Consider the following 20022-nt stretch of genomic DNA (forward strand, 5'->3'; position numbering starts at 1 on the left):
GACATAATGTTGAAATGGTGTATCATCATAACAAGCCCAAGCCCAAATCCTGCAACTACATCTGTACCACCTTTTTGTGTACTTCCTGAGGAATGTTACATAAATTTCTTGAATCATTGCTAGCATAATAAGCATGGAGAGAAAAATGCCCTCTCTCTCTCTCTCTCTCCCTCTCTCTCTCCATGCTACTTTAGTTCCTTTTGCTTGGAGAATTTTATAAGGTTACTATTATTTGTAAGAATGGCCATCTATCATTCAATTTTGTGCATTTTATATGTCCCTTGGAGAGATTAATTAAGTAAATTGCATAACCATAGTTGGTTATCTTAAAGGAAACTTGGTAGGTATGCACTGATTTGATCTTTCAACAAATCTTTTCACTCAAAGGGGACAAAAGCATTGTTGAAAGAATGGGTGTTTGTGCAATACAATAGGTACACATGGACACAAAGTGTTCAAACTTCATACTGTTCCTTGTAAAAGAAAGAGGCATATTAATTGTTGCTTAAAAAATCATACATGATTATATAATTTGTTGGATGTGGAATGGATCACATCACCCACTTCTCTCTCCTTTGAAAATTTTCACATTATTCCACATTTTATGGCCTCATTATCTCTCTCCCTCTCTCTCTCTTCTAATTGTTATGATCCTTAACAATCTCTCTCTTCTAATTGTTATGATCCTTAAAAATCTATCAGTGCAATCAAATTCGCTGTCTTTGGCATTTCTAGAGGAAGTCTTCAGGTTAGGTTTCACATCTAGATAAAAGCACACAACACACTTACTTCCTCTAGTAAATGACTACCTTTAGGTGGAACGTTTTTATATGAAATTTTGGGATTCACTTTAGAATCACTAGATAAATAGTTAAATGAAAATAAAGAATAGAATTAGAGTTCTAAACATTTAGAACTGATTGTCCAAAAATTACATTGCTTAATCATAGGGATTGTACACTATGAGACCATTTATGTTTGATATAAGGAGGTCACAACCACTTTGTAAAATTCAATAGATGAAAGTATATCACCTTGTTAGAGAAATTTTATTGTAGACTTTGTGCTGAAACAAAGACACATCCTTGACTATCCGATTAAAAATCTAAAGGTCAATAACGACTATGACCTCCTTGTATCCAAAGTACATGGTCTTATTGTATACATTTTGTTAATCATATAATGTTATATTTTTCAGGTGTATATAGCTTCCGTATGAGTTTTCATTTTTAGGGCAAGAAGAGAGACCCCCATTTTAACCGCCCAGAGCTCGTCTTCATTGATCTTACATGAATGGAGGGAACCCAAATAAGACCAAATAACGAATCCATTATGGTCATGGAGAAGCTCACCGAAACCAAACCGAGCCCCCTTAACACTCCTATCAAAGTTCAATTTAAACAAACCAACCGAAGGTTTAGTCCATACAAATCAGATTGACGGTTGACGGCAGCGTTTTAAAAAACGCCGAGTCGAACCGGACTCGCCCGGTTCGACTCGGAAATAGTGAAAAAGGAACCGGATCGCCCAAAAATCGGAAATCGTCCGGTTCTAGAGAGAACCGGACGATTCTGTACAGTGAATCGCCGATTCACTGTACGGAATCGGCGAGTCCGAACAGTGAATCGGCGATTCCGTACGGAATTTATTTATTTATTTATTTTTATTTATTTTTATTTTTTTTTTATTTTTTTTTTATTTTTTTTTTTTTTTTTTTTTTTTTTTTTTTTTTTTGGTAATCCATGATAGATTTTTTTGTAATCCATGATCGAATTTTTTGGTTTTTTGTAACCCATAATAGAATTTTTTGTAATCCATGATCGAAATGTTTGTTTTCTTTTCTTGTAATCCATGATCGATTTTTTTGTTTTTTTTTTTTTTTTTGTAACCCATGATAGAATTTTTTGTAATCCATGATCGAATGTTTTGTAATATATGATCGAAATGTTTGTTTTTTTTTTGTAATCCATGATCGAAATGTTTGTTTTCTTTTCTTGTAATCCATGATCGATTTTTTTGTTTTTTTTTTTTTTTTTGTAACCCATGATAGAATTTTTTGTAATCCATGATCGAATGTTTTGTAATATATGATCGAAATGTTTGTTTTTTTTTTGTAATCCATGATCGAAATGTTTGTTTGTTTTTTTTTAATCCATGATTGAATTTTTTGTTTTTTGCTTTTTTTGTAACCCATGATAGAGTTTTTTGTAATCCATGATTGAATTTTTTGTAATCCATGATCGAACTATTTTTTCTTTTTTTGTAATCCACGATTGAATTTTTTTGTTTTTTTTGTTTGTTTTTTTTTGTAATCCATGATCGAATTTTATGTAATCCATGATCGAATTTTATGTAATCCATGATCGAATTTTATGTAATCCATGATCGAATTTTATGTAATCCATGATTGAATTTTTTGAAAATTTGTGATTTTTTTTGTTTAATCCATGATCGAATTTTTTTTTGTAATCCATGATAGAATTTTTTGAAAATTTGTGATTTTTTTTATAATCCATGATCGATTTTTTTGAAAATTTGTTTTTTTTTTTTTTTAATCCATATTATTCAAAGAGAAAACGAGAGAGATGATGATTCTGAGGCCACCCTATCCCAGCCATATTATTCACATATCGAGTCCCAACAGCAACAGTGTAGGGATGAGCACGAAATACTGTAAATTAAATGCTGAATGGCGGTTCATGCAGGGAAAGAACATATCAATATTCGCATATTCATTCAAAAACATGAAAATTCTTAATGGAGTACCCTCATTTTTTATTGAATTCCTAAAAACCAATATTTATAATGAATTTTAATAATTTTTTCGGATTTTTTTGAAGCTTTATTCGGACCGATTCACCCGATTCCGATCCGGATCGCCGATTCGCCGATCCGGATCGCCGATTCGCCGATCCGGATCGGTTTTTGAAAAGCCCAATCCGGGTCACCGATCCGGTTTTTAAACCATTGGTTGACGGTGTTTGAGAAAGAGAAGGTCTTTGAAAGAAGAGAAAAGACGGAGAATAGGAACAATAAGAGGAAGAGAAGCGTAGGCCCACATGATGGCCATGCGCTGAATATCCGAAAGTAATGATGGAATATCCCTCGAACGACCCTCGAAGGTCTGCAAGTTTCCCTCTTTCCATAGCCAAAGAGAGGCAACAATTGTAAACTTCCAAAGGTTACATCCCAGAGAGGCAAAGGGGGGTTTACAAACCTGTTGAAGACAAATATTGGCATCTTGTGACAGAGCAGTCGAGCTATCAACCTTGGAAGCATCATACTTGCATCTAAGAAAGATGTAGTCAATGGTTTCCTCATTGTCCTTACAAATCTAACATACATTGGTGATAATCATACCTCTTCTACAGAGTTGATCAACAATGAGCAATCTCCTGTAAGCAAAAAGCCACAAGAAAGATCTAACTCTGAGAGGCGCCTTGCAATTACAAAATTTGGCGAGATACTTTTTATCCTTAATGTACCTATCCTTCCCAATTCTCTTTATAAAGAGATTTAATAGAGAACGATCTTGAAGACTCAAGACTCCAAATCAACCGATCTCTCTTCCACGGGATAAAACAAAAGGATTACAAGGAATCCATGAGGGTCAAGAATTGGGCTTCAACCTGATGATCCACCCTTCTGATAGAAAGTGTGACGTTCCAAACAGGTTTTCCATGAATAAGAGAAACCATGTCTGCAACCATAGCTCTTTTCTAATTGGACTTATTACAAAGATCTGAAAACATAAGTTTAAGAGGATAGTCCCCTAGCCACTTAGCTTGCCAGAATCTATTGTTCTAACCATCCTTAACCAGCCACCTTGAATAAGCCATAAAGAGGACTCTGACGCCTTGGATAGCTTTCCTGACCCTGGAAAGGTTACCAAAGCTTGATCTTCTCATCGCATAGGGACCATCAGGATCCAATCCATACTTGCTCAGAATAACATTAGCCCAAAATTGGTCTCCATGCATGGACAACCTCCACCACCATTTGGTGAGCAAGGAATCGTTGACTGCCCTGAATCTTCGGATACCGAGCCACCTAACGCTTTTGGTTGGCATACCGAGTCCCATCTGACCAGATCCATCTTTTTTTTTATTCTGAGATCTACTCAAGAGAAAATTGCTCATTAAAGCTTCAATTTTGGCAATAACAGACGCAGATGCCTGAAAGAGAGATAAATAATAAATAGGGGTGTTAGAGATAGTAGCATTGATCAAAGTCATTCTGCCAGCAAAAGACAGGTATCGGGCTTTCCAGCCATCCAATTTCGTCTGAGACCATTGAATGAGCGGATCCCAAAGGGATCTCAGGGCACTGCCATTAAGAAGAGGCAAGCCCAGATACTTGGTGAGAAATTGCTCCACTCCGCATCAAGCCAAGAAGCCCAGTTAGAAACTAACATGGTGTAGCAGTTAATACCAAAACGTTTGGACTGGTCCATATTATTACGAGATCTAGAGATTAATTCATAAAGCTTAAGGAAGAGTCAAATATTGTGGACATGATCATCAGATCCTTCCAAAAGGATTAGAATGTCATCCGCATGTTGCAGGTGGCTAATCAACAAACCATTAGGCCAAGTCAGCAAGCCCTTAATGCAGTTAAAGTCCACCAAACCCTACAACATTTTACTAAAAGCTTCAACCACTAGGGTAAAGAGGAAGGGAGAAAGATGATCCCCTTATCTAAAGCCCCTAACAAAAGTAACATGATAGAAAAATGAGCAGAAGAAAGACAACCCCGAATCTATCTTCTTCATCTCGAGACAAAACCCATGAGAGTCATAATGTTATCAAGGTAATCCCACTCCACTTGATCATAGGCATTTTCAAAATCAATCTGAAGCAATAAACCACCAAGACCCAAAAAATCAGTGGCATGGATGGTCTCTTGAGCAAGCAAGATACCATTACTAATATATTTATCTTTAATGAAAGCAGTTTGTGGTCCCTCGACGGCCTCATTGATCACCAAACGAAGACGGTTAGCCAGAACCTTAGCTAAAATCTTAAACAAACTTAAGAGAAGGCTGATAAGCTAAATATCTGTAAGGGAAGCAATAGGTCATTTTTTAGGGATAAGTGAGATAAAAGTGAAATTAATGGCATGGCACACGATCCCATCATTATAGAACTGGTTTGAACCAGTGAAAAATGTCGCTCTGAAGGATCTCCTAGTAACTTTTGGAAGAAAGCTACTGGGAAGCCATCAGGACTAGGGGCTTATCCCTAGGCAATCCAAAAATAATCTTTTTGATTTCGTTAAGGGAAAATTAATATTCTAGACTCTCAGCAGAAAATTCAGAGAGAGCCTTAACAGGCACATCTCCAAAGTCAAAGGGGAGCCTAGGCTCGGACAAAAATGGTTAACAATGTCATCATTGATAGCCGATGGATTATCCATCTCAACACCCTGGATAGATATTCTAGACAGACAGTTGGATCTATTCCACGAATTAGTAGTAGCATGGAAATGCTTGATATTATTATCTCATTTCTTAACCCACTTGGATCTGATATTGTAAGGAGTTTTGACTCTTTTTTTTATCATCATCAAAACCTTACCCCAACTATTTGGGATCGTTTACACGATACAATTGGGATAAGGCCCTAATGATGATGATTAAAAAGATGTTGAAAACCCTCACAATATCACTAAAAGAGTCAAAAACTACAAATTACATACTTGAAGGTATGATTTTAAATTTCTATCAAGTACGTCCCAAAAAAGAGCAAAAATGAATTTGATATTTTCAACATCTTTTTTATATTTTACCTAAATTAGCATAAAATCCAAAAAGAAATTACCAAAATATGCTCTTTCAACCCAAAAAAGAAATCTGTCTAAATTTCTGACTTTTGGAAAACACATACATGATTCAAGCCACGTGCAACCTCTTAATCCTCATGAGAAAAGCAAAGCAGAAGCACACGTAAGAAGAATATTAGGATGAGTGGTGGTGGGGGCAAGGAATATATGGTTAGGAAAAGGAACAAAAGCTAGGGCGGCTATGCATATTCCTTGTTTTTATTTATTAGATTTATTGCATCCAAAATAGTATTTATATCTAATATTTTTAGATGGTAATGACTATAATGCCCTTATTTTATTTTTTATTATTTTATTGGAAACAGATCGTATAGGCCGACATGCTTTTAGTAAAGTATAGGCTAGATGGTCTAGATTGAAGGAGAGATATGAATGGCCAAATTATGTGTTATTAATTATGAATTTTTCAACTTTTTTTTCGAGGAAGTAGCTGATTGATATCAAAATCTAAAAGCATGTTCTCAAATGTAATTTTTCTATCTTTTTGCCCTTTAGTGATATTGTAAGGATTTTAATCCCTTTTTTTGATATTTTCTTAAAGAATTAAGGATCCAGTGGGCTCCAAATTTTTCACGCATTTAGGTGTCATAGGCACTCAAAAAGGAAAAAAAAGGATTCCAACATCATTTTGGGTTTAGATAATCTCTTCTCTTTCGATCTGAACCCTGTGGCTTATATGTCTCTCTATATTATTTCAATTTTTTTTTCTTTTTGCAGTATGCTGGGGATTTGTGTTCCGTTTTGGAATATGAAATCTATTCCCAAGCTTGTGCAAATAAAAATTTAAAAACAAATAAAAGAAAAGAAGAAAAATAACTTTTTGTTAACTAATTGTGGAATGGTCCCCCTACCCGTGATATGATAAGAAGTCAAGAAAAAGGAAAAGCATATGTACAATGGTTTTCATTTTGTGAGTTTCTTTGTGGATTTATCATGTACTTTTATTCCCATACATATTGGCTACATCTATATTGAGCCTACGTTCTTAAAATGAGCCTCCCATTGGGTTCCCACGCCATTCTATTTTGTAAGTTTCTTTGAAGGCAGCTAAAGCTTTTCTTGTTCTTATTAGAGACTATTGTCAAAGGTCAAGACCCTTCCACGTTATTTTCACATTAAGATTCTATGTATTTGCTACCCAAAACATTCTCAATTTATACATAAGGTTGTAATATTAAACAATCAAAGGGCACCTCTAAATTTTATGAAAAGATGTATTTTTGGTGTGAAAAATTGTTTGGGTGGCTGAAGAATCTATTTTTATCTCTAATTATAAAATTCTAAACTCAAATAATAGTTCAAATAAAATAGTGAAAATAGACTATCCAGATAATATGCTGTAAGATGTATTATTTTTGGGATATGAAATCCCCTTTTTTTTTATATATTCATACATATCGATGTCGAGATGAATAATTATAGGGTTTTCCAACATCCAAACAACCTTATGGATTTTTGAGGTGCACCTTAATTCTACATTTTAAGATTGCAACCTTATATAAACTTTTTCCATTTATATTTATATTACATAACTCTATTATTTTCAAGGAAAAAGATTATACAAGCCAATGAGCTTGCAATGTAGCATAAGCCACTTTGAAAGCAGGGATACTATCATAAACTTTGTGCACGTCTCATCTAGGTAATCGAGAAAAGAAAAGAGAACAAATTCAAATTGTACAATAAGCAAGGGAAAATGAATTTTCTATTTTTGGTTGTGATTCTCGTTGAGTATAGGTTTTCTAGATGATGGATCTAGGCCTTTTAAGAACTCAAATATTTAAAAATATTTAAATCTTATATCTCAAATGGAAAATGTACAAAAGTTCAGTCCAATAATAAATAAATAAATACTCTTAACAATATGTTTTAGAGCTCAATATATACTGTAGCGATGAGCAATGGATTATAAATACATTATAAGACATGCTAATGTTAAGATAAAGGTCAAAAAGAGTGTTCTTAAGTTGACTCAATTCATTTCCCTTATGGTCCCTTCAGGAATCATGTGGTGACGGTATTCTAAAGCCATGTAAGGGAACCTCAATTAAATAAGAAAAAGGTTAAAATAAGGCTTAAAAACAAATCCGCATCTCAAATCTTACTTAATTACGGTATTGAAAAACCTTAAAATTGATCATCTCAACCATGATTATTATGGAAGTAAAAAAAAAAATTTTGAAGTCTAAAAATAGTCTATATTATAATATTTTATCTACACTGTCCATTTTTAGGAGCTCATATTTATGTGAGATCTATACCATTTTTGGGCTAAAAAATTTCATAATCGGTAGCAAAAAAAGATTTTAGAATCAGGGGTTTCCTATGACCCGAAGGTTTTTCTAAATAAACTTTCGAGGTGAAGCTTTACTCTTTTTTTTTTTTATAAAGCATACAAACTACATCCATTAAATAATAACATAAACATTTTTACTATTACCCAAGAAAACAATTTGAACATTTTGACTACTCAAGTAAAACGTAGATTTGAAACTAAAGTTTATACTATGCACTTACACTAATCAAAGAAATAAGGCTTATTTGGTGGTCCTGCAGGAGCACTGTGTAACTTGATTCCACTGCCCAGTCACCTAGTTAGAAGTAATTTTATTAAGCTAAAAATTTCAAAATCACAATTTTGGAAAGATTGATTTTGAGTTCAACCAGATCAAGGTCTAACTATCCAAATTTTATTTGGGAGGGCATTCTTAATTGAGGGATTCACACTTTTCCAACTCATTTATTTATTTTGAAAAATACTGTTTGAGTCGATGAAAGTCTTTACAAAATTATTAAGTCAAAATATACCAATGATGATTTATTTTTTTATTTTCATTTCATTCAAGTATTGTCTAAAAAAAATATTTTAAAAATATCCAAATTGCCCTTATTCAAGGTTCCATGTTGAAAACCCCAAACAAGAAAATATTGGTATCTCTTAAATGGATCAAATTACTAAAATTGCTTACTTATTCATGGTTCTTACTTCCCAAGCCTGAAAAAGGGTAGCTTAAGTATTTTTAAAATTTCTATTGAAAAGATACCCAAGTGAATGAAAGTGAAAAAGTAATCTTCTAATGATAATTTAGATATTTTGACATTGGATAATTAACGTTAGAGGTTATGACCCCTTAAATGACATTTTCCCATACTTTTAAAGGGAGAGCTTTCTATTGTGACCCTAACAACTTATAAATTATGTGTGACCCCACGTCTCAATCATTGGATTTGAGTAGACAGCTACAATTGTTCATGCCACAATGTCATAGTAACAACCTATTTAGATGAAATTTTGGGCATCCTATCATAAAATTATGGCAAAAAATAAAAAATATTTTTCATGAAAATAAATAATCAAAATATCTCTAAAAGTTTTAAAAGTCACCAAAAATAATTTTTATTTTTTATCATTTGTACCCTTGTCAAATCTATGCATGCTCCAAATTTTGATTCAAAATGAATTACAAAATAAAAATTACGAATAGAAAACTTGGAGCTGTGGAAGAGCCAACTTATGGCATTGTGACTCAAGCCATCTCGGCTAACTACTCAGATCTACCCCCACTATCTTGGGTCACATATACTATATATGGGGTGGGGTCATATAGACAGCTTTCAATGATATCTACTTACATGAATATGGTTTGAGAGTTTTTGGGTTCCAATAAATAATCCCAGGTGTTTGAACCGCCTGACCAAATACACAAATGGGATTTTGGAGGAGCACTAGAGCTTTTGCAACCAAACATTATGATGAAAACAAATGGTTAGGTAAATGAGCATAGATCCCTTTCTGGATTCTGAAATTTATATCGAGCAAAAAGAAAAAAAGGTCCTTCTTTTTTCTTGATTCTTACAAGAACGATTTCCAGTTTTCAACTTTCGGATTGGAAATTTCGATGAGTCTTGGATGTCACTCCTGAACCAGTAAATTCTTTCTCTCTCTATCTCTCTCTCTCTCTCTCTATATATATATATATATATATCTTATTTTACTGTTTTATGAGGTGCTATTGCATTACCGGCAGTGGTAGTCTTATTAAAATATACTAAATGGGCAGATTTAACTATTCAAACTGCGAAGACCAGGAGGTGGAATTTGCCTTGAGGGTTGGTAATTCAGGTATTGACTACCTGCAACTCCTTGGTTCAATTTTCATGACTTTTAGACTTTTTTTTTTCCTCCATTTTTTTGGTTTTTACTCGTCATCTTTTGGGGCGGCGTAAAGTCGGGGAAACACTTACAAAAAGTCCATCGAATCAATTTTATTGTTTTTTTTTTTTCGAACTTTTTGGAAAAATTGCATTTCGGTGTTGGTTTCATAGTAGGGAGGAAAAAATAATCAGGACCCACATGCAAAAGGATCCATAAAATCAATTTTACTGTAATATCCTTTCCGAATTTAATCTTCTTTCAATTCTTTAATGATTTTTTGGAAGACCCATTTGGATTTTTGATGGTAATTTGCTTTTGTGAATATGGATGGATGTAAAAAAAAAAAGGAGTTTTTGGGTGGTACTGGTGTTTGGCCCCCTTTTGACCTGGATATACGTATTTAGGAAGTCCTCTATGTGGTTTCTTCACTATTGAACCAACCCCAATGAATAGAAACTAAAAAGGACCATGGAATTGAAGAAAGTTCTTCTCTTTGAACGATTATTGTGAGAATTTTGTCTCTTTTTTCTGGGCTTTTCGGCTTCACCTTTCGATCTTTTCTTGGAGCTGGCTTATTTGTGTTTCTTTTGTTTTCTCTGGAGTTCCAATCTGTTTCAGGTGAGTATCATTTGCTCAGATAAATTTATCTGATCATGGGCTCCTTTTCTTTGGTGGGTTTCTTTTTCTGTTGTTAATTTGCCTTTTTTTTAAGAAATTGTTGCATCTATAGAGCTGGAAGAATCTTTGGCTTTTCGGGTCCCCTTTTTTCTTTATTTTTCTGAGATATTTATAGAAGGTTTTGGGGATTTATGCATCTTTCGTTTGAAATTTATTTAGATATTAGCAGTGGTGTATTATCTTTCAAAGTAAAAGATTAGAATTGGTATCCTGGCTAATGTTTTTGGAGAGACGAAGCAATCATCTTTTGGAATTCTGTATGTGTGGTGGGTCATTGTGGGGTTTTTCTTGTTCCTGAAGTTGTTTTTATCTATTCAGTCTTTTTTTTTTTTTTGGTAATTTCCTTCTGGTGAACTCCGTTGATTTATATTTTGTTGGGTTAGATTTGGAAACTGATGATGAATTAGTATCTCACAATCTGATTAACTCTATTTCTGAATTATATTCTTATGTTTTGGTTAAGTGACACTTCCGATTTGGGTGATTGTTTTGAATGGATGGTATTCATCATTACTTAAACATGTTAGCTTTCTTGAATGGAACAAATTTGTGCATGAAAACTGCAACTGATTTGTATAAAAAATTTTTCCACTTGTTTCTTTTCTAAAGCCCAACTTGTGCTTTTTATGGATTAAAGATCACTTTCAGGCCTATCTTCTCAAGAGTATTTGGAAATTGAAATTTTCGAGGTAGTTTTTTTTTTGGGTAAATAATTTCAAGGCAGTTGTTCATTAGATTTCTGTATACTCAACGGCATTTTGCATTCCTTTTTTTAAATAAATAGCAATTTTGGGATGTATTACAATTTTATGAAGCTTTGAAAATTTGTCTGAGGAAGCTGTTGCTACCAATCTTGGTGAATTGTTTGAGTTAATGCATTGATGTTATTGGATTTGTTTCTCTCATTATCTTGGTTGGTGACTGAATATAAATGCTTTTGTTTGCTTTGGCTGACTTTGGAAACTGCATTCTGTATCGACAAAAGCAGGAAAGAAAAATAATCAGGAAGGATTCTGAGAAAAAAAAAGTGTAGTTTTCGAAAATCAATTGTAACTGCTAAAGCACTTGCATCAAATCTATTCTGGTTAAATTCAATCCACTTGACAAACTAGAAAAATGGTTAAATTCAATCTATTCTGGTTAAATTCAATTTAATCTCAAAACACCAATAAAAAAAACACACGATCTTGAGTTGGTATAGTTGCAAATGGGTAGAATATTAAATAGTTCATGTCTTATGGGCATATTAACAATTTTCCCTATAATATATAGGATGGCTTAGAATCTCAGATTTGAGAATTGAGACTCACCCAAGTTGGTCATTCTCTTTGGAGAATTATGAAATTGCAATAATCACTGGCATTAGAAAAACGAAACCATGGTGGAGCATCACAAGCTGCTTTAAAACCAAATATTTTACTGAATACTTGGTAAAAAGAAACCCTTTAAAAGCAACAATACTTAATTAACTAGTGAAATTAACTGTTGCATTAACTAAATAATGTGTTAATGCACAATGTCAGACCCATATGTGATACATCGGGTCATGGTTACAGCTGTTAGATCTTGTATGAATCACAATGAATGCATTTTTAACAGAACTCATGTGGCAAATTTTGTTACTTAATTTTAAAAGGAAAAAAAAAAGTGGTACTTAGATATATGGATCCTTGTATGGTATTTCCATACCTGCGTAACCATCTTTTCTTCTGATGATAAATTAATACTATTTAATTTTGTGGTCATGGATTTAGCACACCTTGTGTGGATGCTCATCTGGATATTTTTTCATGGTCCATGAAACCTCTTGGCATGAGGTTTATCTTGTTGTTTTGCGGTAGAAACAAGTTTTGTAGCATCTCATTTGGTGTCTCTCTGATCAATTATGGGACATTTTCCTTCGTTTAGTGTGCCTTCTACTCTTCTTACTAGAAACATTTTATCTATTGAGTAATTCGGCATTCTGTGAATGTAGTTCTAAATTACTAAATACTAATTGTCATTGTTTCTCTTTCTATGAGTTTTTTTATGATGATCACACCTTGGATCTGGATTCACCTTTTTTCCTTATTTATTTATTTATCTTTCTCTAGTTTTGTCTAGCATGTTACCTTTATATTGTTCTCTATTTTGCCTTTAATATTTGGGCATACTTGTAGGGAAACTCGTGCAGGAGCATGATCAAAGGACATATCGCTTCATGGGGTGGCTGAACAAAATATTTAAAGGTTCTTCAAGCCATAAAATTTCTGAGGGTCAATATCAAGGGATTCTTGGAGACGACAAGCATGTTTGGAATGAAAATTCAAATTCCTGGGTAATGGCTACTAGCTTTATGGTTTATTGGATTTCTGTAGGACTTGATTTTGTACATTATAATTTGTTGTTCCATGACTAGAATGTGACAATGTGGACAAGTTACCTTTTTCTAGCAAATTTATGAAGATCACATTATTGTTTTCTTTTTATTTATTTTTGAATTGTAAATGAAGGCATAATTAATTAAAATTACTCATGGTGTTCCCATGACCACCTTGTCTAATGCAATGACCAAGTTCATACCACTGCTCCATTATTAAAGGTCAGAGATTTCACGCTGAAGCTCCATAACAAATTTATTAACAATTCCTCAACCAACATTGCAGTTATGCTTCTTTACATCTTATACTTCTCGATACTCTTTTCCATGCATTTAACGTTCATAATCTTATGTAGACACTCTAATATTGGCTGCTTTAGTGAAAGCGAAATGCTTACAATCACACAAAGAGTTACTCGTCACTCTCAAACTAATCTTTGCACTGAATTGGACCCTAATGAGGCTGCCTCCTAGTCACAGAGTTTATGAGGCCAATATCAGGGGATTTTGGGTATATGAACTACGAAGCGCATTCAGAAATAAAATTAGTTCTTGATAGTTCTCATGGTGGGTGACTAGTAGCATTATGAGTATTTAAATTTGTGGTGGTATTAATCGACTATGTGTTTTTTCTGTCAAGCACACTTATCTATTTCCACTGATAGTACCCTTTACCTTATGAAGGATTACTTGATACATATCCATGGATAATATCTAGAGTGTTGACATTACAAACTTTCTCATTTTCCTGTTCATTGTTAGCATACATGATTAGGAATTGAGGTTGGATATGGTTATCAGATAGGATTTGGCATGGGAAAGGGAGATGGCTTAGGAATAAAGTTGAATCTTGGGTTTCTGGACTGGGTTGGAAATAGTTGGCAGCAAGATACATGGCACATGTGCCATTGGTTGGACTTTCGATACATAGTGATGGGTAGTTTTACTTTGTTCCCTGTACTCAAATTCAATATTCCATGTTCTGTTCTGTATATCAGCATCTTCACGGTCATAAATATTATCAAATTGCATGATAAGCTTTTTGGCCGAAGTTCTAGATCTCCAATTGCACTTTCTTTTGCTTCCTACATATAATTTTGATATATATTGAGTAGTTTTTAGTGTTTACTGTTACTTCCTGCTGCATGCTATTAGATTATATTATTGGGTTTCTTTGACTTGCACTTTCTAATGAAGATTTTGAATATAGGATGAGCAAGCAAAGTATGAGAACGAAGAGCTAGATCGTGCTATTGCACTTTCTCTATCTGAAGAAGAGCAAAAGAAGGCAAATGGAATCAGTATGTCTGTCTTTGCATTTCACATATTTTTTGTCTTTTTTCATGAGCAGTTTTTCCTCTTGTTTTGGTTTGATTTTGTAATCCTAACTCATCTGACCTAATAGAGCATGCAGTTATGGATGCTTGGAAATATGCAACAATAATAGTTTATTTGCCTACAGCTTATTCTTGCCTATTGTCACATTCAAGCTATTTGGAAACTTCATTGATTGATCTTTACAAAATATGCGAGAATATGAAACTGCAGTAATAAAACTCGGATGTGTTATTTATCATGCTCCGACCATTCTCCTTTGCCATATAGTATTGATATTTAACTCATCAATTATTGTAAGAAAACTAACGTGTAACATCCTGTCATCCTCTTCTTTTTCATGTATTGGGTGGTTAATTTATCGGTGTTATATAAGATTGCAACCTTATCTGTAGAAGGAAGGTTCCAATGTTCGATACTGTCCATTTTAGTTGGACAGTCTAGATTTGACACGTCTTTTAAGACTTGTCAAAAAGTGGCATGTCTTTTAAGATTGTCTCAAATCTACACCATCCAAATAAAATTGATAGTACAGAGTACTGCAAGCTTGCTTCTACAAGTAAGGTTGCAATCTTATATAAATTTGTTCCTAACTTATTTTCCTTCTTATAGAGAGCAAAAATTGCTATATTAAACTTTTTCTTCTTGGAGTTATCTTTGTTGTTTTTTTGCTATATTTCAAGATTTTTTTGTTGCTTCATATGTATAAATGCTACCTTATGTTCTTATCCATGGGTGCATCTGTGCATGAATACTCAAGTGCATTTTCTTTTTAAATTATTAGATGGAAAGATTCCTTGAACTTTGCATGTGCATAGATATGTTTCTTCTAACTATATAGGTGGCAGATGGTAGGTTGTACAATCGAGCTAATGCATGCATGGAATTCCTTTGTATGATTTGCATGCTGTGAATGAACGCATGTATTAATGAATTTTTTTATCAGATTGTGGGTATTCATGGATGCGCTTTTCACCTTTCTTTTTATGTAGGTAATGGGTCCCATTTGGATGAAGATGAACAGCTAGCAAGAGCTCTACAAGAAAGCTTGAATTTGGAATCACCTGGGTCTGAGTCTCCTCCTCATGCAATTGAACCATCATATCAGCCTTCATCTTTTCCTTTCTCCACAGGGTTCAGGTATAAATAGTAAGTAGTCTATGATACATGCTTCAGTCATGTACTTTAGTCTTCCTTTTAACATTTTCTATTTCTGGATTTATACTAAAGCCTGCAGATCAGAGAAGCATGACAGATGACCTTGTCTTTGTTACAGATGCCTACTCATGTTTTGCCATAGTATTTCTTTCTATTCATTACAGATGTCGCATGAATATTTAAGTGTGGCTTCAATAGGCGTTAAGATGCGGGAAAGTAGGCTTAGGTGGGTTGGAATCGGTTAGGAGGTGCAATTTGGTTCAAGTAAAAGGCTGTAAAAGGGCAAGGGGAAGGCCCAAAAAGACATAGATATAAGTAGTGAGAAAAGATATGATGACTTTTAATTTTACTGAGAGTATGACCCTTGATAGAAAAGATTGGAGGAATAGGATTCATGTAGCAAACCCCAAATACTTGGGATAAGGCTTGGATGATCATGATGATGCATAAGAACTCCATCCTAAAGCCTATTTATGGTTGAGGGATGGCAATGGATGCTTGAACATGATTTTCCAATGTGATATTTTTTTATTTTTTGATAAATTTGATTGTTTCTTAGTTACCATTTGGCCAACGAACTCAAGAGTCATATGACATGGAAACTGGTTCCAACTCTATCCACAATTCCACATTTTCCCTGTAATACTGACATACCTGATCCATCTCTTGGACAAGTCCCAAGCCAATTACTAGTTCTATAGTTAGGTGTGGTGGTCAATGAACCTTGGAGACAAGGGGAAGGATGACCAATATTTTCTCAATTAGGTTGCTGGAAAGTAAATGTGTCTGAAATGGATATGGTGGGTAGCCAACCTTTTGACTTTCCAAAAAAAACCAACATAGGAACAATAGATAGACAGCAATGTCGCTCCTAAAGAAGAGAGTACTTCAAGTTTGATAGGAACATTGCATAAATGTGCAGAAGGACCCAAAAAACAAAAAAGAAAAAAAAAAACCAAAAAAGCAAATGCCCAGTCCCCTCCATGGCTATTGATCTTTTTCTGAAGGCCCAGAGGAATTCATTCTATTTTTAACAGCTTTTGTGTAGTTGACTTGGTGATGTACATTGTAGGATATGTGCGGGTTGCAACAGGGAGATTGGCTATGGACGCTTTCTTAGTTGCATGGGTGCAGTTTGGCATCCACAATGCTTTCGTTGCCGTGCTTGTAATGAGCCAATCTCCGAGTATGAGGTATTAATAGTAAATGTTAATTGACGACGGCACTCTCTTTAAGTACTAATTTGTCCTCACTTTTAACAATTTATTCCTGTGCATCTGAAAAAGTTGATAATTGAGCGATTTCTTGTATAGTATTTGAACAGTCTGTTTCAGATATGTATATCATCTGTCCTATACATTTTCTGGGCATAATTTGATGGTTTTCTTTTTTGCAGTTCTCCATGTCTGGGAATGATCCTTATCACAAGTCCTGCTACAAAGAACTTTATCACCCGAAATGTGATGTTTGCAAGGAATTTGTAAGTATCTCAGTATTAATTTTCGACTGTTCCTGCATTGATAACTGATTTTGCAAATCTTCTAATTTATATGTTCAGCAAGTTAATTTTCTCTCAAACATCTTTCATCCATTCATGCTAATTGGTTTCTCTAATTTTCTGGAAAGATAAGGAGTATGCTTGATGTAGTTTCTTGCAGTTTGTTCAGTTATTGGATCCTTTGGATATTCTTTCGACTTTCAGCTTCGAGTCTTAATTTGGTAAATATTATTTTATACAGATCCCAACAAATAGAGCTGGTTTAATTGAGTATAGAGCTCATCCCTTTTGGGGGCAGAGGTATTGTCCTTCACACGAGCATGATGATACACCTCGATGTTGCAGTTGTGAACGGATGGAGGTTAGATTGACATTGGCCATACTAGGTTTCTGGTTCATTTTCTTCACTTTTCTCAAACGTACTATGATTTTCTTGTGGTTTACCTGGATGTTCTGATTACAAAATGTTATGCTAATTGTGTTCCTTACATTTGCTCAATTTTCAGCCTAGAGATACGAAATATGTTACCCTAGATGATGGAAGAAAGCTTTGTCTTGAATGTTTGGATTCATCCATCATGGATACAAGTGAATGCCAACCTCTTTACATGGAGATACAGGACTTTTATGAAGGCTTAAACATGAAAGTGGAGCAGCAAATTCCTTTGCTGTTGGTTGAAAGACAAGCTCTAAATGAAGCCATGGAGGGAGAAAAGAGTGTAAGGCCCTTTCATATAGGCATCCTTGCAAAAGAGAATCTGTGGATTATCAAAAGAAAGAAGCACTATTCTAACTGCGTCTTCTTGAATTCTAATTGAGATGTAATTTGAATTTTTGTTTTTATATATCTTTTACTTTGAGCAGGGAACTCATCACTTGCCTGAGACAAGGGGCCTCTGCCTCTCTGAGGAGCAGACAGTCAGCACTGTAAGGATGCTTTTGTAGTGTTCTTGTGAGCTCCATTTGTTATTTTAAAAATGTGGGTAACCTATTGAGAGATTTATACTCATGTCCCCTTAAATTACCATTAATATAAAAATCACCTCCTCTTTGTTTTTTTTTTAACTTAACATTCGTACCCCTTTTTCCCTTTTATTGTTTTTCCCAAAATGCCCCCATGTTGGACCGAAGGTCCTAAGTGACGACAACTTCTGACCGAAGTCTAGAAGAATTCTTTTACTATAACTTCGGACCTTCAAGGTCTAAAGTGATTGGACTTCTGACCTACGGTCACAAGTGAATGACGTGCTCTCTAGAACACCTTCAAAGTCTAAAATCAGGAATTTTTCATTTCAGAAGTGGGGGTGTTTTGAGAAAATCTAAAAACCACAAAAAATGGGTATGAACCTACAAATACAAAAATCTGGGGAATTTTTATAGTAATGGATATTTAAGAGTGTAAATTTCTCTGAACTATAATCTACTATGAAAAATAGAGTCAGTCTGATGAATTAATGGTCAGTGATGGAGTGAATAAGACCCACGTTCTATCCATCACTTAATTGGACAGTGGACCACAGTTTTTGCAGTGCATCATGTTGTGGTATTATCTCTATTGGAAATTGGAAGCTGGTGAAGTGAAAATTGGTTTGTGATTTAAGTGCCATTTTCCCTCTGTGAATGTTAGATTCTGAGAAGGCCAAGATTTGGGATGGGAAACCGCATTGTGGATATGATAACAGAGCCATATAGGCTGACTCGCCAATGTGAAGTGACTGCCATTCTGATTTTGTATGGTCTTCCGAGGTACTAATTTTTTCCATTATGTTCTTTTTCATGCGATCTTCTCTGCTCTTTTCACAAAAGTAGCTGGAGTTAGGCCTAGTACTACTAGGGAGACTCCATTAGTGTAGTTCTTTTCTGCGCTTTCATAAGAGCAATTTTTTATAATTTTTTCATTATTTCTTTGATTAGAGTAACCAATGAGAATATATTGAGTTTTTGTGCCTAATTGGATTTTATCGTCATATACAGATTACTTACTGGGTCCATCCTGGCTCATGAGATGATGCATGCATGGCTGCGGCTTAATGGTCCTCCCTCGCTCCATGTTCCTGAGGCTTTTTTCTTGTTACGTAGTTATTATACTTGTGGGCATTGTTTTGGGCATGTAATTGTGTTTTGGTATTAGTTCATCTTAGTCATGGCAGTGATGAATATCAAAAGTTCATTGCTTTAGTCATTGTATGAGTGGGTGTGCACATGCTTATGTGCACTTGACCATGCCCGTGTGTGTGTGTGTGAGAGAGAGAGAGGTACAAGTTGGGCACTAAGTTCTGCCTTTTTTCACTTTTTTGACAGGGTACCGCACTCTCAGTCCTGATGTAGAAGAGGGCATATGCCAGGTATTGTCTCACATGTGGCTTGAGTCCGAGACCATGTCAGGATCAGGCAGCAATGTGGCTTCGTCATCATCAGCATCCTCCTCCTCCTCATCATCAAAGAAAGGTACAAGGTCTCAGTTTGAGAAGAAACTTGGAGATTTCTTCATCCATCAGATAGAGGCCGACTCTTCGCCAGCTTATGGTGATGGGTTTAGAGCAGGGAACCGTGCCGCGCTCCGCTATGGTCTACGGAGAACTCTGGACCATATTAGGTTGACCTGTAGCTTTCCGTACTGATGAAGTTTGGAGAGTGATTTGATACAGTGGCTCGGTAGCTTGGCCCTTGTGTTTGAGTTTAGGGCCTAGCATATAATTGGATATGAGAAAAATAGAAGGCAATAATGGTTTAGGGGGAATTGAACTGTAGTATTAGCGGTCCTGACTTTTTTGCAGCTGTTAGTGCTACTCAATGAAATTGTGGTATAATTGTTATACATGAATCGAATAAATTGGATGTTATAGTGAACTTGATTCTTGCAGCCTAGAGATGGGTTATATTTAAAGTTGTACTTTTGCATAATTTGCTTTGGATTGTTTTAAATGCTCAAAGTTTTGGATGTTTGTATGCTTGCTGAAGGGGGAATTGGGACTCTCTCTCTCTCTCTCCCTCTCT

The 20022-nt window shown here is 34.8% G+C and overlaps 1 protein-coding gene across 2 annotated transcripts; it reads left to right on the top strand.

Annotated features, from left to right (window-relative positions):
- Window positions 1-10427: 10427 nt before the first annotated feature.
- Window positions 10428-19926, top strand: LOC18445951 (protein DA1-related 1). 2 transcript variants are annotated; one of them, XM_088856836.1, is made up of 12 exons: window positions 10428-10668; window positions 12835-12992; window positions 14245-14335; window positions 15362-15509; window positions 16600-16720; window positions 16924-17007; window positions 17267-17386; window positions 17532-17744; window positions 17890-17952; window positions 18653-18771; window positions 19000-19058; window positions 19327-19926. In XM_088856836.1, exons 2-12 carry the CDS (start codon window positions 12876-12878, stop codon window positions 19644-19646), a joined length of 1455 nt encoding a protein of 484 aa, XP_088712962.1. In that variant the 5' UTR covers window positions 10428-10668; window positions 12835-12875; the 3' UTR covers window positions 19647-19926. The 2 variants fall into 2 exon arrangements, with proteins under 2 accessions (XP_088712962.1, XP_011627716.1); XM_011629414.3 differs by having other exon boundaries at window positions 10428-10615.
- The last annotated feature ends 96 nt before the right edge of the window (window positions 19927-20022 follow it).

The sequence above is a fragment of the Amborella trichopoda genome, chromosome 13 (genome assembly GCF_054954075.1).
Source record: "Amborella trichopoda isolate Santa Cruz 75 chromosome 13, AtrichopodaSantaCruz75HAP2 v2.0, whole genome shotgun sequence".
Lineage (NCBI taxonomy): Eukaryota > Viridiplantae > Streptophyta > Magnoliopsida > Amborellales > Amborellaceae > Amborella > Amborella trichopoda.